The 21,902-nt window shown below is 37.2% G+C and overlaps 1 protein-coding gene across 2 annotated transcripts; it reads right to left on the reverse strand.

Annotated features, from left to right (window-relative positions):
• Positions 1–10,160: 10,160 nt before the first annotated feature.
• Positions 10,161–13,235, reverse strand: LOC145160494 (plant cysteine oxidase 1-like). 2 transcript variants are annotated; one of them, XM_079079718.1, is made up of 5 exons: positions 12,467–13,235; positions 11,300–11,418; positions 11,059–11,221; positions 10,663–10,878; positions 10,161–10,564 (listed from the first exon to the last, which is right to left on the reverse strand). In XM_079079718.1, the coding sequence occupies exons 1-5, from the start codon at positions 12,630–12,632 to the stop codon at positions 10,428–10,430; spliced, it is 801 nt and encodes a 266-aa protein (XP_078935844.1). In that variant the 5' UTR covers positions 12,633–13,235; the 3' UTR covers positions 10,161–10,427. The 2 variants fall into 2 exon arrangements, with proteins under 2 accessions (XP_078935844.1, XP_078935843.1); XM_079079717.1 differs by having other exon boundaries at positions 10,161–10,570; positions 12,467–13,232.
• Positions 13,236–21,902: the final 8,667 nt, after the last annotated feature.

Here is a 21,902-nt window from a genome sequence, read left to right on the forward strand (position 1 = left end):
GGAATAATCTTGAGAGAAGTTCACTAACACCTCAAAATCGGCTAGCCCTCTTTACTTGCTTGTAATAGTGCCAATTTTGCTAGACAAGGGGTCTTTATATAGTTGTGACACAAGTAGGGTTACACCATGTAAACCCTAATTGTCATGGCTTTCCATATTCCATGATCCATGGGTTTGTAACCTACATGGACTATCCATAGAGCACCTGATGGGTTTTAGCCCAATCCATACAAACCATGGATTATTAGCCCACTATACAAGAATATATGATTTACACAATCAACAGGGGTTTTCACGTGGTGCAGGTGCGGTGGTTGAAGAAGGAAGCTTGGATTCAACATTCTTGGTGTATGGATGATGGTGGTTAAAAGGAAGATGATGAAGGTTGATGATCTAGAGTGTGTGTGTGTGTGCTTGTCTGGAGAGAGAGAGAGAGAGAGAGTCCTCTTTTGTCGGGTTCGCTTTTAACTTCTTCCACTGAATTGCTTTTGGTTTTTGGCTCGTATCTGGTGCCTTTCTTGTTGGGAGTTCTATCAAAACTCTCTACTTTGTCTGATTGAAACTTTCTACTAGATTTGTTGATATTTTTATCCTTTTTCTTGTTGAACACGGATTTCGGATCTTCAAGTGGTGGTACAAATGTAAAAGTAGATCCCCTGGTCATATATTACTGAAACAAACAAAAGAAAAACGTAAAAACGAACTAAAACAAAATAACAGTGCCCACGTCGTAGCAAGTAAGTCGCCACGTTGTAGAAGTTGTTTAAACAGAAAAAAATAATGCAGAAAATTAACTTTTTGCGGTTTTTACCCCACAAAAAGGTTCGATTAACTAAAATTAATTAATTTAAAACTAAAATAAGTTGTTCTCCGGCAACGGCACCAAAAACTTGATGGTGCTAAGATTATTCTACTAGTTTTAAATTTATAAACATAACCAACTTAACCAGTTAAATGCACCTTAGCAGTGTACCTAGTCCAATTATAGTATAGTAAAGTAAGTCGGGTGTCGAACACAATGAATGATATTTAACTAATAAAATAACTACTAGAAGATAAACTAAGAAAACAACTAAAAATGTGGGTTTTATCTGTTTTGCAAGTTCATATTAACTTAATTACTCAGTCAACTAAAAAAACTAAAGCAAGCGAATAACTAAGATGATCGTAAACCAAGAGAATAAAGACACTTTCGTTTAGTTTTGAATCACCCTTTTTCCTATGGTTTGTTTCAATACATGGGTTAACTTCGGTTGATTACCAATATAAAAGCTATTAGAAGTCTTGGTCTGATCTCCTAACATTTTTACCAATTTATGAAATACTATGCAATCGTCTTACACAAGTGGGACACTAAATTGATTATTAAGATTACTGGGCTATGTATAATAAATCTAGGATTAATTATCTATGATCTAAATAACTAACCAAAACACAAATTATGATCTAGTTATGTTCTCTAGCATAGTTAAAGCAACTATCTTTATTACTTATTCTAGGATTTGGTCAATCACTAGCTCTAAAAATTTAAGATTCATAAACAACTAGGTACCAAGTTCATGCAATTAAAATGATCATTCATCTACACAAAACTTAGAATCTAAGCAACGAAGATTGATACTTTTAACATACTAGGCTTTGATATATCAATCACAAGCTAAACCAACTTCATAAATCTATGAAAAGAAAAACTAACGCATAGTATTAGGGTTCATCATTACTAAATGAAAGTCTAATGATTTAGCTCATAATTGCATAAAAGAAACACATAATCACATAGGAAACTAAGATAGACATGTTAATATCTAAGCAAATCGAATGAATGATATAAATTCCTTGCTCCAATCTCTTGATCTTTTAATTTCCAGTCTTCTTCTGCCTTCCAAGGGTTATCAGAAGGTTATTTTTCTCTCTTCAATTGCATCTCTCTGCTTCCAACCATATAATTTGGATATAATATTCGATATTTAGACTTTCCAAAATATGGTCACCACAACGTCGAAAATAGGTGTTGCGTCATGGGAGCCATGTATATCCTGTATGCGCTAAGTAATTTGTGCTTTGTCGCGAAAGATTCTAGCCTTGACAAGTGGTCACGACGTGACAATGAATTGGTCAGGTCTGGTGATGGAAACTCCTAAAAATTCAACGTGAGGCCTCAAGGTCAAACTTGGTAAAAGTCAAAGTCAACTATCCTCACGTCGTGGCCAGGCCTAGGTCACGTCATGACAACGAACCCGATCCGATTCCCACTCGACTCGACCCAAACTGGTCAACGCAGTCAAAGAAACCACCTAAACTGGCATCACGACGTGAGCACCCATTTTCATGTCGTGAACTCCAAGGGTCCTAACAGAAACGGGACTGCTCCGCTTCTCACGTCGTGGTATCTCACACCCCACGTCGTGAGCGCTATCTGAGGCAAAAAATCACCATTTTAAGTCCTTATTCCATTAAGTCTTCGATTCCACTTCTTCCAGAAGCTAAAGGGGACCCCTAAGGTCCATAAAAATGTTTCCTTTATGCTCATGCATGCACCAAACATGATTATCCATTTTCTAGGTCAAAAAGGGAAGAAATGTAACACCCGGTTTCGAATCGCTTCACTATGCGGGGTTGTGGCCTGATCATCAGTTATCATAAGGCTTGAGGACCCTAGGGGAAGAAAGGATTTGGTCCTTTTTGGATGAGGATGATAAATTCTAAGTGATCTGAGTGTTCGATGGTGTTTCGGAGCCCAAGGGCACAATCATAATTTGTTAATTCAGTCCTTTATGAATTTTGGGTTTGGTTCGGGGATTTTTAAGGCTAAGGTGAGTTTTTAGAAGTGTAGGGTTTCTCTTCACCTTTCCGTGGATATAAAGTTCGTCGGAAATGGACTTAGATCGAGGAAGTTATGGTCTTCGAAATGTTTTAAGGTTTAAGAGGGAACCCTAGTACGCGGGGCGTACAACAAGTTACGCTTGGCATACTAGCTGAGAAGCTAGTACGCAGGGTGTACCTCTGGTGTACGCTTAACGTACTAGTGGGTAAGAGTCGCGAGTCAGTAGCCTCATACGCTGGGTGTACGAGGAGTACGTTGGGCATACGAAGGGGGGAATGGAAAACCCTAATTTTTGTGTTTGTACCCTATATAAGCATTATGTTAGTCCATTTGGTTCATTTCTAAGCTAGCCTCCATACCCCTAAAAACCCTAAATCGACCTTGTAGCCACTTGGTGGTGTTCTTGAGAAATTGGAAGGATTTTGTGCACATTTTTGCCATTGGGAAGGAAAGATGAGAAGCTTGAACTTGTTTGGCTTGGTGGAGAGGCTTTGGATCCAGAATCATCATCTTGTGGTGAATCTTTTTGAGGTATCAAGTTTGCATCTTGGTTTGTATATGTCTAGATATCTTCTTGGTTAGTGTGTTGTGATGTTGGTCTCCTTTTTGGGTCTATGGATGAGTTGGGTTGTTTAAGGGCTTGTTCTTCCAGATTTAAGTTTGTTTTGATATCCTTGGGCATAAAGGTGCAAACTTTATGGTGGTGTTGGTTCCATCCATGTATTAAGTCAAGTATTAAGTTCCTTTGAGCTCTAGAGTCCCAATTAGCCATGCATGCACATAAAGTTGGCAACTTTATGTGATTAACCACCTTGGGGAAGTCAGATCTGAGTTTGGATCCAAGTCTTAATGGATTAAGTGCTAAATTGGAAATCTGGTCATGTCTGGTGAGTACATTGGGCGTACAAGTATGTACGTTGCACGTACAAGCCTTCCATGTTGTACGTTGAGCATACAGGATGAGTACGCCCCACATACTCGACAAACTTGGGCTCTTTCGTTTTGGGCTTTGGTTTTGGGCATGGTTGTGTAGGGCCATGTTGGGCAATCTGGATTTTTATATTTGGATTATTTTGGCTTGTTGGACTTTCTTGGGTGGAGGCCCACGAAAGGAATTGGGCCTAATTTGGAAAATTGGGCCATATCTGGGCCTTGGATGCTTATTTTGGATTTTGGGCCTTTGGTCATCTAGTTTGGACCTTGGCCTTGGGCCAAGCTTGAGGAAGGGTAAAAAGGTATTTTACACTAATTTGGACTCATAGTGTGAGTCAGGGGCTTGATGTTGATGGATTGTCATTATGGTATTTGATAGCGCGTGGATTTTTAGCAGATCTACAGTCAGAGATTATTCGTGCGATCCGCTGTTGATGGGGTGTTGTCTTGATATTGACAGTTCGGGGATCTGTTAGCCAACATCCAGGGATCGTCTCTGTGATTCAGCAGTGCGAGGTGAGTTTTCCTCACTGTACTTACGGGTCGAAGGCACCAACGCCGGCCCTTTGGATTGTTATCCTGATTGTTGTATGATTAAGTACTGTAGTGATCTATTAGATCTATATCCTGGTAGATAGAATGATGTTATGCTTAGTGATCTGTAAGATCTGCCTGATTGTCTGTTGACTGGTTATATGTTTAGCTGAGTATATGTCGCTGTGATGTGGGTGTGTTGAGACTGTACTGCTTCGTGTTGTCATTCAACAAACCCGGTAACTTTATATCGATATGTTGTTATAGTTTACTGGGCTTATATGTGTTTTGGATTTTTATATGTTTGTCGACACGATGTATGTGTGGTTGGGTTGAGGTGGTCAGCTTTTTGAGGTATCAAGTTTGCATCTTGGTTTGTATATGTCTATATCTCTTATTGGTTAGTTTGTTGTGATGTATATAATGTCTATATCTCTTATGGACTCTGTTCAGTCTCAATCAAGGTTTGGGGTCTGTTCCGATCATTCATGGGAATGTTTTCTGTTAATGTTTGAGTTTTTTCGCTTAGCATAGCTATGATGTTTCTTCCCTTTGGGGACGATAGTATGGGTTCCCTAAGGATGTGCATTGTGGTAATTCAGTATGTGTATTGCCGAGAGAGGTGTAATGTGTTTTGATTAAAAGGAACAATTAAGGATTTTTGGGAGTATCAGTAAGGTATCAGAAAGTACCGGTGGAATGTATGCCTTATATTTCCGTTTTTTCGCAAGTTGTTGTTAGGGGTTTGAGTATCAAGTTGGGAATCAGATTTGAAGTCGCGAATCATAAGTTCCTCATGAACGTCTCGAGTGGTTTCCAAGTGGAAGTACACCTGAACGTATGGGGTCGGATGCAATGCGGAAATTTTCTGATTGATCATCTCTGCTTATTGGAGCAGTGATTGGTAATGGCATGGCAGAGAAGCAAGGGTACTTAAGGTTGTGGTACATCATATGGATTTGAATTTGGGTAAAGTTCGCAATCGCTATGTTTGGAGGATTATTTCTGTATGTTTTGTTAGTGTCTCCAGTCTAGGACTGGGGGTAGATTTCTAATTGGATGCCCATCAGTCTTAGGAAGGATCTACGAGAAGATATTGAGTTGCCATTTTGGAGTGGGCTTTTGGTGGAAACTCTCGTTGGAAATCGCGAGTGTATCTGTGCTAGGTCTGTATTTCAGAGAGATGCGGGTTAAGAAATATGTATGTCAAAGGCATCAGCTGGAGGGTTCAAGATTTAGCTTATGTGTATGTGCTCTGGAATGGTATTACCTGTGTGAATGTCAGGCAAGTTATGGGGCTTCAGAATTATAGCAGCAACATATCGGTTCGACAGTTAAGGAAATCAATATCTTGTATCTTATTGTGTTCATGGAATTGTTATCATCAGGAGTTGAATAGATAGTTTGATGGATAAGTGTCATGGAGTTAGCACTGGTTCAGTATGGGCCGTCTGTCAGGGAGTCAAACCAACTCGAGACTTCAGATTTTAGGTAGAATAGGTTGGGTTTCTGCATGGGATTATGGATTTGTCTTCTTCGGGTTGGAAGTTTTGTTGGGTTCGGTTGCCATAGGAAGGTCGTCGTGTGTTCAAGGTTGTAGATGTGTCCATCTGGCTGTCGGGCATGCCGGGATGGTAAGGAATGATTTCGAGGACGAAATCGAATTTAAGTGGGCGAGAGTTCTAACACCCGGTTTTGAATCGCTTCATTATGTGGGGCTGTGACCCGATCATCAGTTATCATAAGGCTTGAAGACCCTGGGGGGAAGAAATGATTTGGCCCTTTTTGGATGAGGGTGATAAAGTCTAAATGATCTGAGTGTTCGATGGTGTTTCGGATCCTAAGGGCACAATCGCAATTTGTTAGTTTGGTCCTTTATGAAATTTGGGTAGTTTTCAGGCTAAGGTGAGTTGTTAGAAGTGTAGGGCTTCTCGTCACCTTTCCGTGGATATAAAGTTCGTCGGAAACGAACTTAGATCGAGGAAGTTATGGTCTTCGGAATGTTTTAAGGTTTAAGAGGGAACCCTAGTACGCGTGGCGTACAACAAATTACACTTGGCATACTAGCTGAGACGCTAGTACGTGGGGCGTACCTCTGGTGTACGCTTAGCGTACTAGTGGGTAAGAGTCGCGGGTCAGTAGCCTCGTACGTTGGGCGTACGAGGGGGGAGGGGAATGGAAAACCCTAATTTTCATGTTTGTACCCTATATAAGCTTTATGTTAGTACCTTTGGTTCATTTCTAAGCTAGCCTCCATACCCTAAAAACCCTAAATCAACCTTGTTGCCTCTTGGTGGTGTTCTTGAGCTATTGGAAGGCTTTTGTGCACATTTTGCCCTTAGGAAGGAAAGAAGAGAAGCCTGAAATTGTTTGGCTTGGTGGAGAGGCTTTGGATCCAAAATCATCATCTTGTGGGGAAGCTTTTTGAGGTATCAAGTTTGCATCTTGGTTTGTATATGTATAGATCTCTTATTGGTTAGTTTGTTGTGATGTTTGTCTCCTTTTGGGTCTATGGATGAGTTAGGGTTGTTTAAGGGCTTGTTCTTCCAGATCTAAGTTTGTTTTGGTATCCTTGGGCATAAATGTGCAAATTTTATGATGGTTTTGGTTCCATGCATGTATTAAGTCAAGTATTAAGTTCCTTTGAGCTCTAGAGTCCCATTTACCCATGCATGCACGTAAAGTTGGCAACTTTATGTGATTAACCACCTTGGGGAAGTTAGATCTGATTTTGGATCCAGGTCTTAATGGATTAAGTGCTAAATGGAAAGATGGTTATGGCTGGTAAGTACGTTGGGCGTACAAGTATGTACGTTGTGCGTACAAGCCTTCCATGTTGTACGTTGAGCATACAGGCTGAGTACGTCCCGCGTACTCGGCATACTTGGGCTCTTTTGTTTTGGGCTTGGTTGTGTTGGGCCATGTTGGGTCATCTGGATTTTTATAGTTGGGTTGTTGTGGCTTGTTGGACTTTCTTGGTTGGAGGCCAACGAAAGGGATTGGGCCCAATTTGGAAAATTGGGCCATATTTGGACTTTGGATGTTTATTTTGGATTTTGGGTCTTTTGTCATCTATTTTGGACCTTGGCCTTGGGCTAAGCTTGAGGAAGGGTAAAAATGTCTTTTACCCGAATTTGGACTCATAGTGTGAGTCAGGGGCTTGATGTTGATGGGTTGTCGTTATGGTATTTCATAGCGCATGGATTTTTAGCAGATATGCAGACGAATATTATTCGTGGGATCAATTGTTGATGGGGTGTTGTCTTGATATTGACAGTTCGGGGATAAGTCAGCCAGCAAACAGGGATCGTCTCTGTGATTCGGCAGTGCGAGTTGAGTTTTCCTCACTGTACTTACAGGTCGAAGGCACCAAGGCCGTCCCTTTGGATTGCTATCCTGATTATTGTATGATTGAGTATTGTAGTGATCTGTTAGATTTGTATCCTGGTAGATAAGATGATGTTATGCTTAGTGATCTATAAAATACGTCTGATTGTCTGTTGACTGGTTATATGTTTTGCTGAGTATATGTCGTTGTGATGTGGTTGGGTTGAGACTATACCGCTTCGTGCTGTCAGTCAACAAACACGGTAACGTTATATCGATATGTTGTTATAGTTTACTGGGCGTATATGTGTTTTGGATTTTTATATGTGTGTCGACACGATGTATGTGTGGTTAGGTTGAGGCGGTCCTGCTTAGGCCAACAGACCCAGGTCATCCCAGATTTCTGAAGGCTAGTAGGGCATACCAGTCAGGCCGAAGGCCCGAAGAACGATCCATATAGGCTGAAGTCCCGGTGAGGTGTACGAGTCATGCTGAAGGTTCTGTGAGCGTACTAGATGGACTGTAGGCCGGTAGGGTGTTCCAGTCATGCTGAAAGCCCTGTATGCATGTTGTTTGTGGTATATGTTATCTGTTGTGTGTTGGTATTTTAGGGGAACTCACTAAGCTTTGTGTTTACAGTTTTGGTTTATGGTTTCAGGTACTTTTGAGAATCGTGACAAGGCGAAGGCGTGACCGTACACATCCGGATTTTCTGTCATTGATCTTGGGAGGCACTGATTTTTAAATAATGTTTTGAGAACACTAATTTTGTAAACATTTTTATTAGTAAAATAGGTGTTTTGAAAAGTTTAAAATTGTTGAAATTTTTGGGATGTTATAAGAAATGAGCTTCAAACTTGCATGCATGCCTCAAATCTATACCAACTTCCAGATCTGAACACTATAAGGTTCTTAGACTCTAAGAATCCATAAAGTTGCCAACTTTATGGATGTACTCCACTCAATCAAGCAATAACATCAATAAAATGGACAAAAATCAAGATCTACCCATGCTAAGCAATAAAGTTGGAGCCTTTGATACTTATAAGGGTCCAAAAGCAAGAAAAAATGATGATGATGCTAATTCTCTGTCCACACCAACACTAGAGTACTTCCTTCTTCTTCTTTTCTTCTTCCCACAAGCTAGAATGCTCCCAAATGACAAAGGATTTCAAGGAAAGGTAATATTATGGTTTATGGAGGCTTAGAGAGTGATAGAGACTGAGGGTGAGGAACCCTAGCCCTCTCATTCCCTTAAATACCGAAAACTTAGGGTTTTTGGTCGCCAACCGCCTTCATGTCATGAGCACTATACTGCTCACGTCGTGGACTTTTAAATGATGCACGCGTCCGGATAAATCCTCACGACGTGAAAAGACAATATTCACGTCGTTAGCAGGGCAATTACTGAAACTTATAACTTCGCACTATTAAGATAATACATACCTGATCCGGGTGTTACACCACAACTCGAAGTGCTTATGTGGCTTAGGAAAGCTGTTATATTAGGTAGCAATGGCCAAAAAAATAGGAAGACGTACACTTTATACCTCTATAAAGCTTTAAAATGACTTTAGGGAATGAATCAAACAACTTTGGAAACATTGTAGGGCTTTTGTGTCATTTCCACTAAATGACAAATTTTTTAAGCAATGTGAGGTATGACGACACTTCCTCTAGCCTGGGAGAAAAAAATTAATGGATTACACATGTCATTGATTATACATATCATTATTTAATATGAATATAAAAAGATAGAAAAAGGCAGGAAGATATTTATTTTCTCTTCTAACTAATATATAAAATAGATTAGATGGAAATTGAAAATTTAGCCTTATATAAAATATATTTATTTATTTATCAATATCAATGACCCTCAGGCCTCAACTCAAGTGTGCACTTACGCTTGGCTTAAGCAAACAAATCATACACATGTCTACACTAAGTACAATGTAGGGATCTTGTTTACACCAAATCCATTATTATAATATGCATGAATACAAATCATTGCATCTTTTATCATTTTCATTTCAAACTCAAAACCTTAATAAAATGTAAAATCAATGGAAGCAAGTAAACACAACACCACATCACATCATCAAGGGTTTATCCAAAACATCAATCACGAATCACTTTCAATTTTGCTTCCTTTTTAATATATAATATATTTGATAAAAACCGCACACAGAACGAAGTTAAATACAAATTGTAAAACACAATCCGAAAACACTCTTTTCAAAAATATGATTCATATGCAACAAAAAAGTCAGATAATATCATAAAAAAAATGCAATTGATATATAATAAGAAATTAAATACCCAATTATCTTTTGTTTCTATATATTTTTCTACTCATAAAATAATGACATTAATTCTCTTTTTTTAACGACACAAAATTCATTAATCCTTTTTTTTTAATCATTTCTTGAAAGAAAATTAGAGAATATTTGATTTCTCGTATATATAATCCATCTGCTATTGCAAACATGGATCTCCATATCAAGTTGTCTCTCCTAAAGTAGAAAAAGAAGAGGAAAAGATCTGTTCATAACACCAACATGTCTGTCCATAATATCAAGAAAAAGTACACTTACTGATCATCTGATGTCTCTTTCTATTTCCTTTTATGCTTTTTTTTTTTTTGATCCTAAAAACATCATTCCAAGTTTTTCAGGTAATTAAGGTGTACCGTTTTCCTTTTCTATGGTGATGCTGAAATTATATACAACAACTTCAAGGTATAAGTCCATAACCACCTTTACCCAACCAAAAAAAAACCGACAAAAGTTTCTGTTTTGTGCATGAATTTTTAAAAAGCTAATTTCTCGATGATTTTTGGCCCACTGTACATCGCTCCAATCACAGACAAGCCTTTTGGTTTATCTATCTCTTCCAGCCATGCATAGCTTTCTATCTTCTCTCCCTCTGGTAACTTTTTCTCATCATCTGTTTCTGTTATATATTTTATATACAGAAACCAAAAAGTTAGTTTTTTATTTCATTTTTATAATTTTATGAAGATAAATAAATAACGAAAAGTGAACCTGATAAATCCATAAAAGGATGAGTACGATAGTATTGGCAATGTCTGCCTTCAGGATCACAATATGGTGGGCCCAGAACATCAAGAACTGCACATGACGTCATTGCAGTGAAGCAGTGCATGTTTCCACCATCAGTTGGATACAGAATGGAGGCGTTGCATGGAGCAGTGAATTCAGAGTTGACTTTCAGTTTAGCCAAACGAACACCAACATCTCCTGTTTTAATTCACATACATATAAGAAATACAAATGTCGTACTTCCATTGATTTGTTTATTACTTTATTATAGATAGAATCATACTTTCATTTCTTTCTATAATAAGAAAAAAATTTGAAAGTACAATGCTATAATAGAAAGAAATGAAAGTAAGTTGCTATTTCTGGTTAAGAACTCACCTTCTGATGAATCAGGTTTAGGAGTAGAGATTAAAGCAGCATCATCGACCCAATCGTATGCTTTTATATGCATGGTTCCAAACAGAAGCTTACTGAAAACAGTCATCTGAGGGTGATTATGGAGAGGGAGGACACCCGATGGAGGCAGTAGGAAGATTCCAATCTGACATGGCAAAATGGTAAAAGTCAACACTTTTTTTTTCTTAAATTTAATAAATTTTTAAGTAAGTTGAAAACATACCGAAAATTTGTCACATTCACAAAGGTGTAAGTATGTGATTTTAGGAAATCCTCCGATTTCTTTAAGCTTGAAATAGGGCATGTTAGGCCGTACACCAACATCAACTTCAGTCATCCCATCTAAAAAAAAAAATCCAACCGATAAATTATTTATGAAAAAATTAATAAAGTAATGTGTTCGTGTATTTTACGGTTTTGCCCTACAATCTCATGACACATTTAAATAAGTTAAGAATACTTGTTCGACACGTTTTAAACATTATATAGATCTTAAACCTTAAATCGCGATGATATTGTCGTTTTATTCATGTTGGTATCAAATCAAGAAAACACATAAATAATCATGTCATTCTTTCAAGTTTTGAGATTCATGATCAACAATGTATGTCAATTAATGTTCATCAACTACACTTACTAAACAAACAAAAGACGACAAGCGGTTCACCGAATAGGGTTACGTGGTGGCACCGCTAGGGTTACGCCATCATACATAAATAAGAACTTATCTCAAAAAGACGTAACCATTCGATAAACGTTTTGTTTGATAAATGATTATTCATTTTGAATTAAATTTCCGGAAAGTTCAATGGATAAACACTAAAAGCAGAAGATTGTTAGCTTAAATATGAACAGAGTATCAAACGTTTCTATATCTTCCATCATTTTCATTTGGTTGTGTACTCCTTTCTATAATCAGAATTGACTTCAGACTTTTTAGATTCTAACCAATGCTTACTAAATTCAACATATGCATACATATATAGCAAATTTAACAAAATGTTTAACTGTTTAAAGATTTATCAATCATCCAAATTCAAATTTATCCCATTTAACAATAAGTCAAAATTGGACTAATTTCAAAACGGCAACTAAACAACCTATAGCTACAAGACATCAAATTGAATAAACGCATCGGAGAGATGTAGTCAATTAAATCTACCCTGAAATGGGAAAATCAAAATTCAAAATACACCAACCCTACAGATCAAAACGTGCTTTTGATCATTCAGATTCGCTGTAAAGATCATTCATTGCACCGATAAATAGAAAATCAAGAAAGGGACTTTCAAAAATACGCACAAACAGATCCAAATGCTTAAACTGCAAAGACGCATATGAATATCGATCTAAAACTCAAGAATCATAACCATTGTAATCAAAATCTTACTTAAAATATCCTTTAGGCGTTCGATACCCTCAGCATTCGGAATAACTCCAGGGCCACAATCGGCGAAGACCTCTGTGCATGTATCATAAAGCTTCTGAACTGCTGTAACTTTCTTCTGCCTCATTCTCCTTTTCTTTCTTTCACCTGAAACTTTCTCCATGCCCATTTGGCAACCGAACTTACACGCATGCACTAAAACCACCTTTGTTTATGTATAATCTAATGCCCCGGGAAAAAACACAGCAACTTAACTGCTAATCCGATATGGTATCTTCAAAAACTCGCGAAAATGGCGAACTAAAACATAGCAACTTGTAATGATAGATTGATGTAATCTAGAGAAAAAACACAAAGTTACACGCGGTAAACCAACTATTGATCGATAATTCAAAACCCCCCACAAAAAGATAGCTTCTTTAACTGGTAACCGGATATAAATTTCCAAAGGGAGTAAAAATACGATCTGGGTATGAAGAAAAGAAAAAGGATGGGGACAAAAACAGTAAAAAGCAGAATCAGTGAAGAAAGAAAGAAAAATGAAATGGTACTTTGTGGTGATGATTTTCAAGGAAAAGACTGCATCTTTTTGGATGTGACGATGCAACACCTGGAGATGAAGATGAAGATCAAGGTGATTGTGACGATAATGGAGAGGGTTTTAATGGGATGAAAGCGAAGATATAGAAAGAGGTTGATTTTGTTTTGGTTGAAAAGATAAAGAGTTGATTTGGATGTAGAGGGGGAAAGAAATACCAGGGGCCATGGTTTTGGTTTTCCAGTGGGCCGTTCCAACAGCGGATTCAGTTTTTATCGGTCACTTTCAACCTTAATATTTTAAATATTTATTTAAATATATTTGTTTATTATTCTTTAAAATATTTAATTGTATTTGAATTTTATGCCTTAATTCAAAAAGGAGACAATTGTCGGGAAGAAATCCACTATTTGATACGGATTCGTCAATAACAAAAACAAAATGATTATTTTTCACTTGAAATATAAGATCGGGCTTATTGAATATAAAACAGCAAAATCATGAGGATAATAATAAATAATAGAAAAACTATGGACACATGTAAATCCCCTATAAATGTAATAATAAGGGGCAAATCTGCCTCACAAAACAACAATATAAATTATAATACAAATAATTGTACTTAGAGCATGTATAATATGAACTTTTGAGAGTTATGTTAAGAGTCGTTTATTCCGAAAATTATAAAAACTTGAAAAAACTGTTTGAGAAGCTTTTTTAAAGGTAAGTTTTTTTTTTATAAAGTTGTTAATTAATAAACTCTTGTTATGAAGTTTTTTTAATGATTTTGTGGGTCATATAATTTTTTAACCAACTTTATATAGATAACTTATACAACAGTCACACAAAAACAAATTGAAAATTTTATTTTATAATGGAGATAAATAAAAGCATCCATAATAAGGGTGCTTTTTACTTGTACTTTTAATAAAAAAAAACTCAAAATACAAAAATTTATTGTATCTTTCTCAATATGATAACTTCTTCATTTTGCTTTTATTTTTCAAAAGTTTTTGTTTGAAAAAGCTCATATTTTAATTGCTCTAAGCTTTTTATTTTAATCTTTTTTCATTAAAAAGCTCCAACAAAATCGCTCATGTTATTGATGTTCTTACTATGTTTTTAGTTCCAATATATGCAACTCTATTTAGTATTTCTTAATTTATGTTAATACATTCCCTAATTTATGCTGATCATTACTTTCTTTTGTTTTTTATTTTTTAACATTTTATTCATATCTAAATAAATAAGTATATAAGAAAAAAAATACTTTTGTATTTAGAGACCAATATTGATATATTTTTATATAACGTTTGATTTTTTTTATATTACAACATATTGTATATTCACATGAACCTATACAAATCATATATTACTCTAACAAGAATTTCCAACGTATCTCTTGGTCATTCTAATACAAATACTCAATGTAGCTAACCCTTACATCCATATAAATACTATTTAGTTGTTTTTATCGATGTAAATGACTAATGTACTAGTTAGTTAAGAAGGTGTCCAATGTGAAAAAAATAATAATAAGAAGAAACATGAAGAACTGATATGTAAATTGAGAGAGAATTAGACAAAGACTAGTTAATTTTCTTCCATTTGAAAAACAGACCAATGAGGAAGGAAAGAAAAACACCATGATCAACGATTGAATCATAATTGAAGTGCTAGTACTTAATTTTGGTATAGATTCAAGTTATGGTTTGAGAAATTTGAGCTAACATCAAGTTTGGAAGGTAAAACTTTCTACGTTATTTCTTCTATGTTGATCTAGGGTTATATATGAAGCCAAATCCGAAAAATCATTACCCCATCTGAGTTTTTAGTTGTTTCCAACATTAATCTAATGATTCGAACTCCAAAACGTCATGCAACCTTACCAAATGTGATTGTGGTGAGGTTTAGTGAGGAAATGGATGATTTAAGCTCCATCCACGGTGGAATCAATGGTGAATTGTAGATGTAACACCCCGTTCATGGTATGCATTTAAAACATTATTTTTCTTCTTATTTTAGAATCTACTCGACGAGTCAGTGGCCCTAACTCGTCGAGTAGCAGCGGGTCAGCACGTGGAGTTGGCGTGGCGACTCGACGAGTCCATATTCCGGACTCGGCGAGTCCGCCAGTCTGGATGAAGCCCTAATTTTCAGGGAGTGTACCCTATTTAAACACCATTATAGCCCCAAACCAGCCTCCTTCACCTCTCAGAGACTTATTCCCGAAACCCTAGCCTCCTTGAAGTGCGTGTGAGTGATCTTTGCCCTTGTGAAGGAATCTTGGTGCATTGTTGAGCAAGAAGAAGAATGAGAAGGTAGAAGAACTCAAGGAAGAAGAAGTAGATCCAATTTATACTCCTCTTTGGCCATCCTTTCTGGTAATAAAGCTTTCATCTTGGTTATTGTATTGCTAGATCTATTTTGTCCCCAAATTGATGGTTTTGAGCTCAAAAACCCCAAATCCCTAGTGATGAAGCTTTGTAATCAAGCCATATCTCGGATCTAGCCTCTCTTGAGTTCCAGGAGCTCAAGAAGGCCACCTTTTGGCAGCCATGGCTTTGTTCTAGACAAGTAACCCCCATAATAGCCAAGTTTGAGTGTTATTGCTTCATTGCATCATGGATACACGTAAAGTTAGCAACTTTACGTGTTCAGATAGTCCCAGAAACCCAGATCTGTGAATTGGATGCACTAAAACTGATTAGAATCGACTGAATAGAAACTGCATGCAAAGGACTCGGCGAGTCAGGTTGCGAGTCTTAGATTCCCTGTTCAGTAGCAGCGAGTCTGTTTAGCGAGTGGAGTAAAGACTCAGTGAGTTAAGACATGGATCTGAGTGTAGAGGGACTCGGCGAGTCTACGCCCTGACTCGGCGAGTTCAAGGCAATCTCCTTACCCGTAAGACCAGACTCGACGAGTTGTTCATACAACTCGGCGAGTCACAGACTGGACGTGTTCTTATGTTGAAGGTGAAATCGACGAGTTGTTCATACAACTCGGCGAGTCGGATGAAGGTTAGCAGGATATCAGTAAAGAAGGAGAACTCGTTGAGTTTTGGTTAAACTCAACGAGTAGAGTCGGGAAGGGGAATAGAAGGAAAGATACGGACTCGACGAGTTGGCGGCCTAACTCAGCGAGTCAGGTCAACAGATTGTTGACTTTGACCAGGGGGTAAAATAGTCATTTTACCCTAAGATTAGTTATCAGCGTCTGATTAAGTGTCTTTTGGGAATTGTAGCCGGGGAGTTACCGGAGCAGCAGTCAGACAGTTCCCGAGCAGCATTTCAGCAGCCAACCTTACGAGATGAGTTTTCCTTCCGGTAGGAACGGGTATACGGCCACAATGCCGACCCGTTTAGTTAGCAGTAGTTCCGGACTACAGTCTGATGCAGTAGTTCAGTATGCTTGGTGTCTTTGTGATACAAGCATGGTATGTGTTATGTGTTCCAGACTATGGTCCGATGCAGTATGCAGTATATGTGTTCATATTATATGCTATTATTTTGTTATGCTATGTTCATTCAGTTTCGGACTTTGGTCCGATGCAGTTCCAGACTTCGGTCCGATGCAGTGGGCAAGGCCCTAGTTAGTTCCGGACTTCGGTCCGATGCAGTGGGCCTTGCTCTAGTTAGTTCCGGACTTCGGTCTGATGCAGTGGGCAAGGCCCAGTATGTGCTTTATATGTTATTGTATGGTATGTGGTAGTTTGGGGGAGCTTACTAAGCTTCGTGCTTACAGTTTCAGTTTTGGTTTCAGGTACTTCAGCTAGCAAAGGGAAGGGCTCGGGATGATGGCATGGCACACACCACAGTTTAGCCTGGGAGTTAGACTCTGGTATTTTGATATGATCTTGACACTAGTTTCGATTTGATAAATTTATTATGACATTTTGAGATACACGATTCATGGTTTTTATCTCTTAATATTTGACATTATGGTTTAGTAAAGTTTTCAAACAAAAATTTTGGGTTGTATTTTTGGGATGTTACAGTAGAATTTGATGGAATTAGTAGTACTTTGATGGTTTAAAAGTAAATCTATAGTTAAAACATCAACGATCATCACTTATTTCTCAACTTGGATCAATTTGAGTTTATGCATTTAAATTAGGGCTTGAATAGTGAACCATGTAGTTTTTGAAGGAGACTTCTAATTTGATTTGTTAATGAATGGAAAATGCCATGGATGAAGTCTTAGATCATGCACATGTAGGTTAATTGGTGGTTGATAAATCGAGAATGATTTTGGAGAAAATGGAGTTTGAACTGCAACAATTCTAGAATCACCAATTCCAACTCCTCGACTCAATGTAATTGGTTATTCTATGGTGAATTAAGTAATCTAAAAGCTTAACTTGTTTGAAAAGTCATTAAGAACTTATTAGTTGCTTAAGAATTGATATGAGTAAAAAAACTATTAAGAACTTCAGAGACAAAGTTGGTGTTGGAGGTTCACATGAGTTTCTCTAAAGCTCTTGTGGCTTTAAATTGTCTTAACAATTAAGTCAATAGCAAGGAATTGATTTATTAAGATGAATTAATGTTATTATGCCTTATTAATGTTATATATGGCTATTGGTAAAGCTTGAGAACCATATAAACAAAGTATAATGGTCAAATGAGAAAGAAAATTAAAAAATAGAAGTATTGTGTGGAACACGTTGCATAATACATTGAATGAATAAAATATAAATTTTGCAATTAAAAGCTTAATAAGTGACTTAATGGAACACTTAGTAGGATTTTGAAACTCCTAATGATGTTTATAGTAACCAAGATTTAGACTAAGACGACTACATACCCAAAGTACATGTCCCTAAAAAACTAATTTGAAATGTGTGTTTTGGGTATGCTATGTTGTAATTATGTTGTAACGTCCCATTTTCACCACCAAAATTTTTCATTTTTATTAAGGTGAAAACTTTCCAATTTATAAATCCATTATTAAGAAAACCGTTTATTCCATATTACATCTGTTCAAAATCAGAGTTTTATAGAAAACACAGAATCTTCAATGCTGCTGATGTGTGTATACAGTCCCGCCTTCGCCTTCCCATAGACACCAATGATACCTGAAACAATAAACAACTGGATAAGCATAAAGCTTAGTGAGTGTCCTACAAAATACCACCATATAAACAGATCACATATACAATCAAACATGTCGGGTCCAGTCAACCATCGGGTTGGAATTGTTGGATAAGGTGTCTAAGTCCATAACTATTTCTGGTATGTACTTGACCCGACCCGGCATAGTCCATTTGGGTTGCATGGCATCATGCAATTGGATAGACTAAAATGAGAGAAATAACACTTATGTTTCCCGATGCTCCATGGGAGTTTCAAACCCATGGGTCATGGAAATAAAGAGCCATGTTACATTAGGGTTTACATGATGTAACCCTAATGCAATATACTATATAAGCATACCTATAGCAACCAAAATCGGCTACACTAGTGAGACAAGAGGGCAAGCCGAATTAGAAGTGTTCTACATTCTCTCAAAGTTTATTCCAAGAGCATTTGGTGTTGTGTGAAACATTTGAGGCATCACACTTGGGGTGCTAGGCTCTCAAGGTTTTCAAGGAATCAAATTAACTACAAGATATTTAATTCTAGCCATCTTGTATGATTGAAGTTCCCCATGTATGCTAGATAGGATTATGAACCTTGGAAAAAGTATTTTGCATGTATTTTAGACAAACATAGATCCAAGGTTTTCTAGGGTTGCATGTACACTTAGGAGTGTTAGAATGCTCAAAACTCATCAGTGGTATCAGAGCCTAGGCTTGTTTGTTTGATACTTGATGCAAATTTGTGAAAAAAACTCGTTTTTATGCATTCTGAAGCATGAACTCGCCGATTCCATGGGGGGACACGACGAGTCCATGAGTAAACTCATCCTACTCGTCGAGTAGGTTCTTGCACTCGACGAGTAGGAGCCCCTGAGTGCAGTTTTTCGAGTTTTGCTGCTGGAAATGGACTAGAAACATTACCCTAAACTGTTTTGGTGTTTTAAAACTTGTTTTAGATGGTGTAATGATTGTTCTAATCCATTTACAATGGCTAATATCAAAAATTACATGATTATATGTGTTCATATGTTCTTGAAATTTTGATATGATTATTCATGTTCTTATGAGTTCTTGATAGATCATAGGAATTACTTGTTTAATGATGAATTCATGATCTTTATATGTTTTAATGGAGTCCATAACTTGTCCTCAAGTTATGGATAACCAAAAGTCACTTTGTATTAATTCCATTAAAAGAACACATAAGTTACAAAAATGAAGAGTCTTCATTTTAATAACTCATAAGTTATGAATTGAAAAGGTTTTGTAAAGTTACAAAACTTGCCCTCAAGTTTTGGAACATGTAAAGTCATCTAGTAAACTTTAGTTCCAACCCCTAGAATTTTAAAAGTTAAAATTCAACCCTTATACTTTATAATATTATAAGTTAATAATACATATATATATATATATATATATATATATATATATATATATATATATATATAAGATCAAAGTCGTTTTACCGTTAGTAGGCCTCATTCATGAAGCTGGTCTATAAGGGGGGTATAAGGTTGTTGCCTATAAAATAACAGCTTAATGGGTGTCCACTCTCACCCATCGCTTCCTTGACTGGTGGAGGGTCGTTAGCCGAACGGGTAGGACAATGACTTAAAATTCTCATTAAAAGTATAATGATTATTATAAAGTAAATAAATGTTTTATAAATTCTCAATCTTAGTTACTTTAGGAAAATGTGAATAAGGTGCTAACCCATGAAATTACACTTTGCACTTTGATTAAGTCGTTAGTGGAGCGTGTGTGGTTAACCGGCACACTAACTTGGACTTAACAAGGTAGGCAAAGGGTGACTTAAGGTTTTTCATAGGTCGGTGGAGCGCGTGTGGTTAACCGGCACATCGATTAAGTGAAAAACATTAAGGGTACCAAGTAATTTGCATGGTTACTTCACACCTTGTTTTGTGATCCTCGGTATCCCAGTCACAAAACATGAAGGGCACACTCGAGATTGAAACATGCCATTGAAAAGTTCAATGAATCTCAAAAGAACCTAGGAGTTTCTAAAAACCAAATAAAACCTAATAATTTATATATTTCGTTTTCATGATGGAAATTGGTAAATCGTCATTCACCTACCTTTCAAATATGTTTTAGCTTAGATTACGACATCCCTCTTCTAAGTTATAATATATTGAGATTGGATCCTAGCCTTAATATTACATTTGGGTGTTTTATTAAGGACTATCTTTATATCTAAACTAAACTTGTATTTTCTTCTTTTCAGATGTCTTCCAACAATGCTGCTTCTGGCTCAAACCCTACCGGCTCCTTCTCTCTCATGAACCTTTGTGGGAGAGTCATCTTTGATGGATCCAACTTTACAGATTGGATCAGGAACATCAGGATGGTCACTCGGTATGAGAACAAAGAATATGTTCTCGACAAGGAGCTTAAGGTACCCGAGCCGACTGCTACTCCTAAGGAGTTTGCTGAATAAGAGGCACATGAAAGAGATGCTACCAAAGTGGCATGCATCGTGATGGCCACTATGACAGTCGAGCTCCAAAAGTCCTATGAGGACTACTATCCTTTTAAGATGCACCAGGATTTGATGGACCGCTACCATCAGAGTGCTCGTCAAGAGTGATATGAAATCATCTCCTCCATGATAACAACCTGAATGAAAGATGGTGAACCCATCACAGGCCACATGCAGAAAATGCAAAGGTATGTGGACCGTTTGATGAAGCTGAATGTGAACTTCCCAGAGGAGTTAGCAATAGATATCATTTTGCACTCCTTACCATCGTGTTATCATCAATTCCGCATGACATACCACATGAACAAGGAAGAAGTCACCCTCAGCAAACTTCAAGGACTCTTGAAGACCACCGAAAGTGGTCTTAAAGGTAAGTCGGTTGTTACCACTCCTACTCCTACTCCAAACTCCGCACCTGTCCTGGCAATCGGGAAAGGTAGAGGGAAAAAGAGGAAGAACCCTTCGAAGGGTACCAAGGGTAAGACCCTTGATGGCTCCTCTTCTAGCGGAACCAAGAAAGGTTTTGTCACTCCTTCTTCTGATCCAAAAGAGGCTGAATGCTTCTATTTCCATGAAAAGGCGCACTGGAAGCGGAACTGCCCAATGTACCAGCAAGATTTGAAGGATGGGAAAGTGAAACCCAACCATGCAGGTATTTACACTATATTATCTAATAATTCACCCTATTATAACTCTTGGGTCCTTGATACCGGCTGTGGTATTCATATTTGTTCTGATTTGCAGGGACTAAGAAGAAGTGAGAATGTGGAGCATGGAAAGATAAACTTGATCATGGGGAATAGGAAAGTTTCACCTGTCACCATGATTGGAGTTTATACTTTGTTGCTAAGTAGTGGGTTTACTTTAGATTTGAATAAATGTTATTATTCGCCTGAAATGGCAAGAAATGTTATTTCCTTTCATGCTTTGTACAAACAAGGGTTTACCTTTTCTTTTGATAATGAAGTTGGTGGAATAAATGCTTTCTTTAATAATGTGTTTTATTTTAAAGCATTACCTTGTGATGGTGTGTATGAAGCTGTGTCTGTTGTAGTTAATTTAGGAAATAATGTGTTGTGTATTGATTCTACTAATGATAATAACTTGGATAAAGCATCATTATGGCATTGTCGTCTTGGACATATTAGCAAGAAACGCATAGGCCAACTCCAAAAGGATGGAGTCTTGGAGTCATTTGACCTAAATTCAGATGATAGTTGTGAATCATGCTTACTTGGAAAAATGACAAAGTCACCCTTCACAGGTTCTTGTGCTAGGGGTGAGGGTTTGTTGGATCTAGTACACACAGATGTGTGTGGAC

The sequence above is a fragment of the Lactuca virosa genome, chromosome 2, assembly GCF_052849685.1.
Source record: "Lactuca virosa cultivar CGN04683 chromosome 2, Lactuca_virosa_CGN04683_v6, whole genome shotgun sequence".
In the NCBI taxonomy this organism is placed as follows: Eukaryota; Viridiplantae; Streptophyta; class Magnoliopsida; order Asterales; family Asteraceae; genus Lactuca; species Lactuca virosa.

Bases quoted from the DNA above. Each gene is read 5' to 3' on its own strand.
- LOC145160494 (XM_079079717.1), bottom strand. From the start codon at position 12,632: ATGGGCATGGAGAAAGTTTCAGGTGAAAGAAAGAAAAGGAGAATGAGG. The intron at 11,222-11,299 runs GTATGTTTTCAA...TTGCCATGTCAG, and splicing joins GTGAATGTGACAAATTTTCG to ATTGGAATCTTCCTACTGCC. The intron at 10,879-11,058 runs GTGAGTTCTTAA...GAATTAAAACAG, and splicing joins TAAACCTGATTCATCAGAAG to GAGATGTTGGTGTTCGTTTG.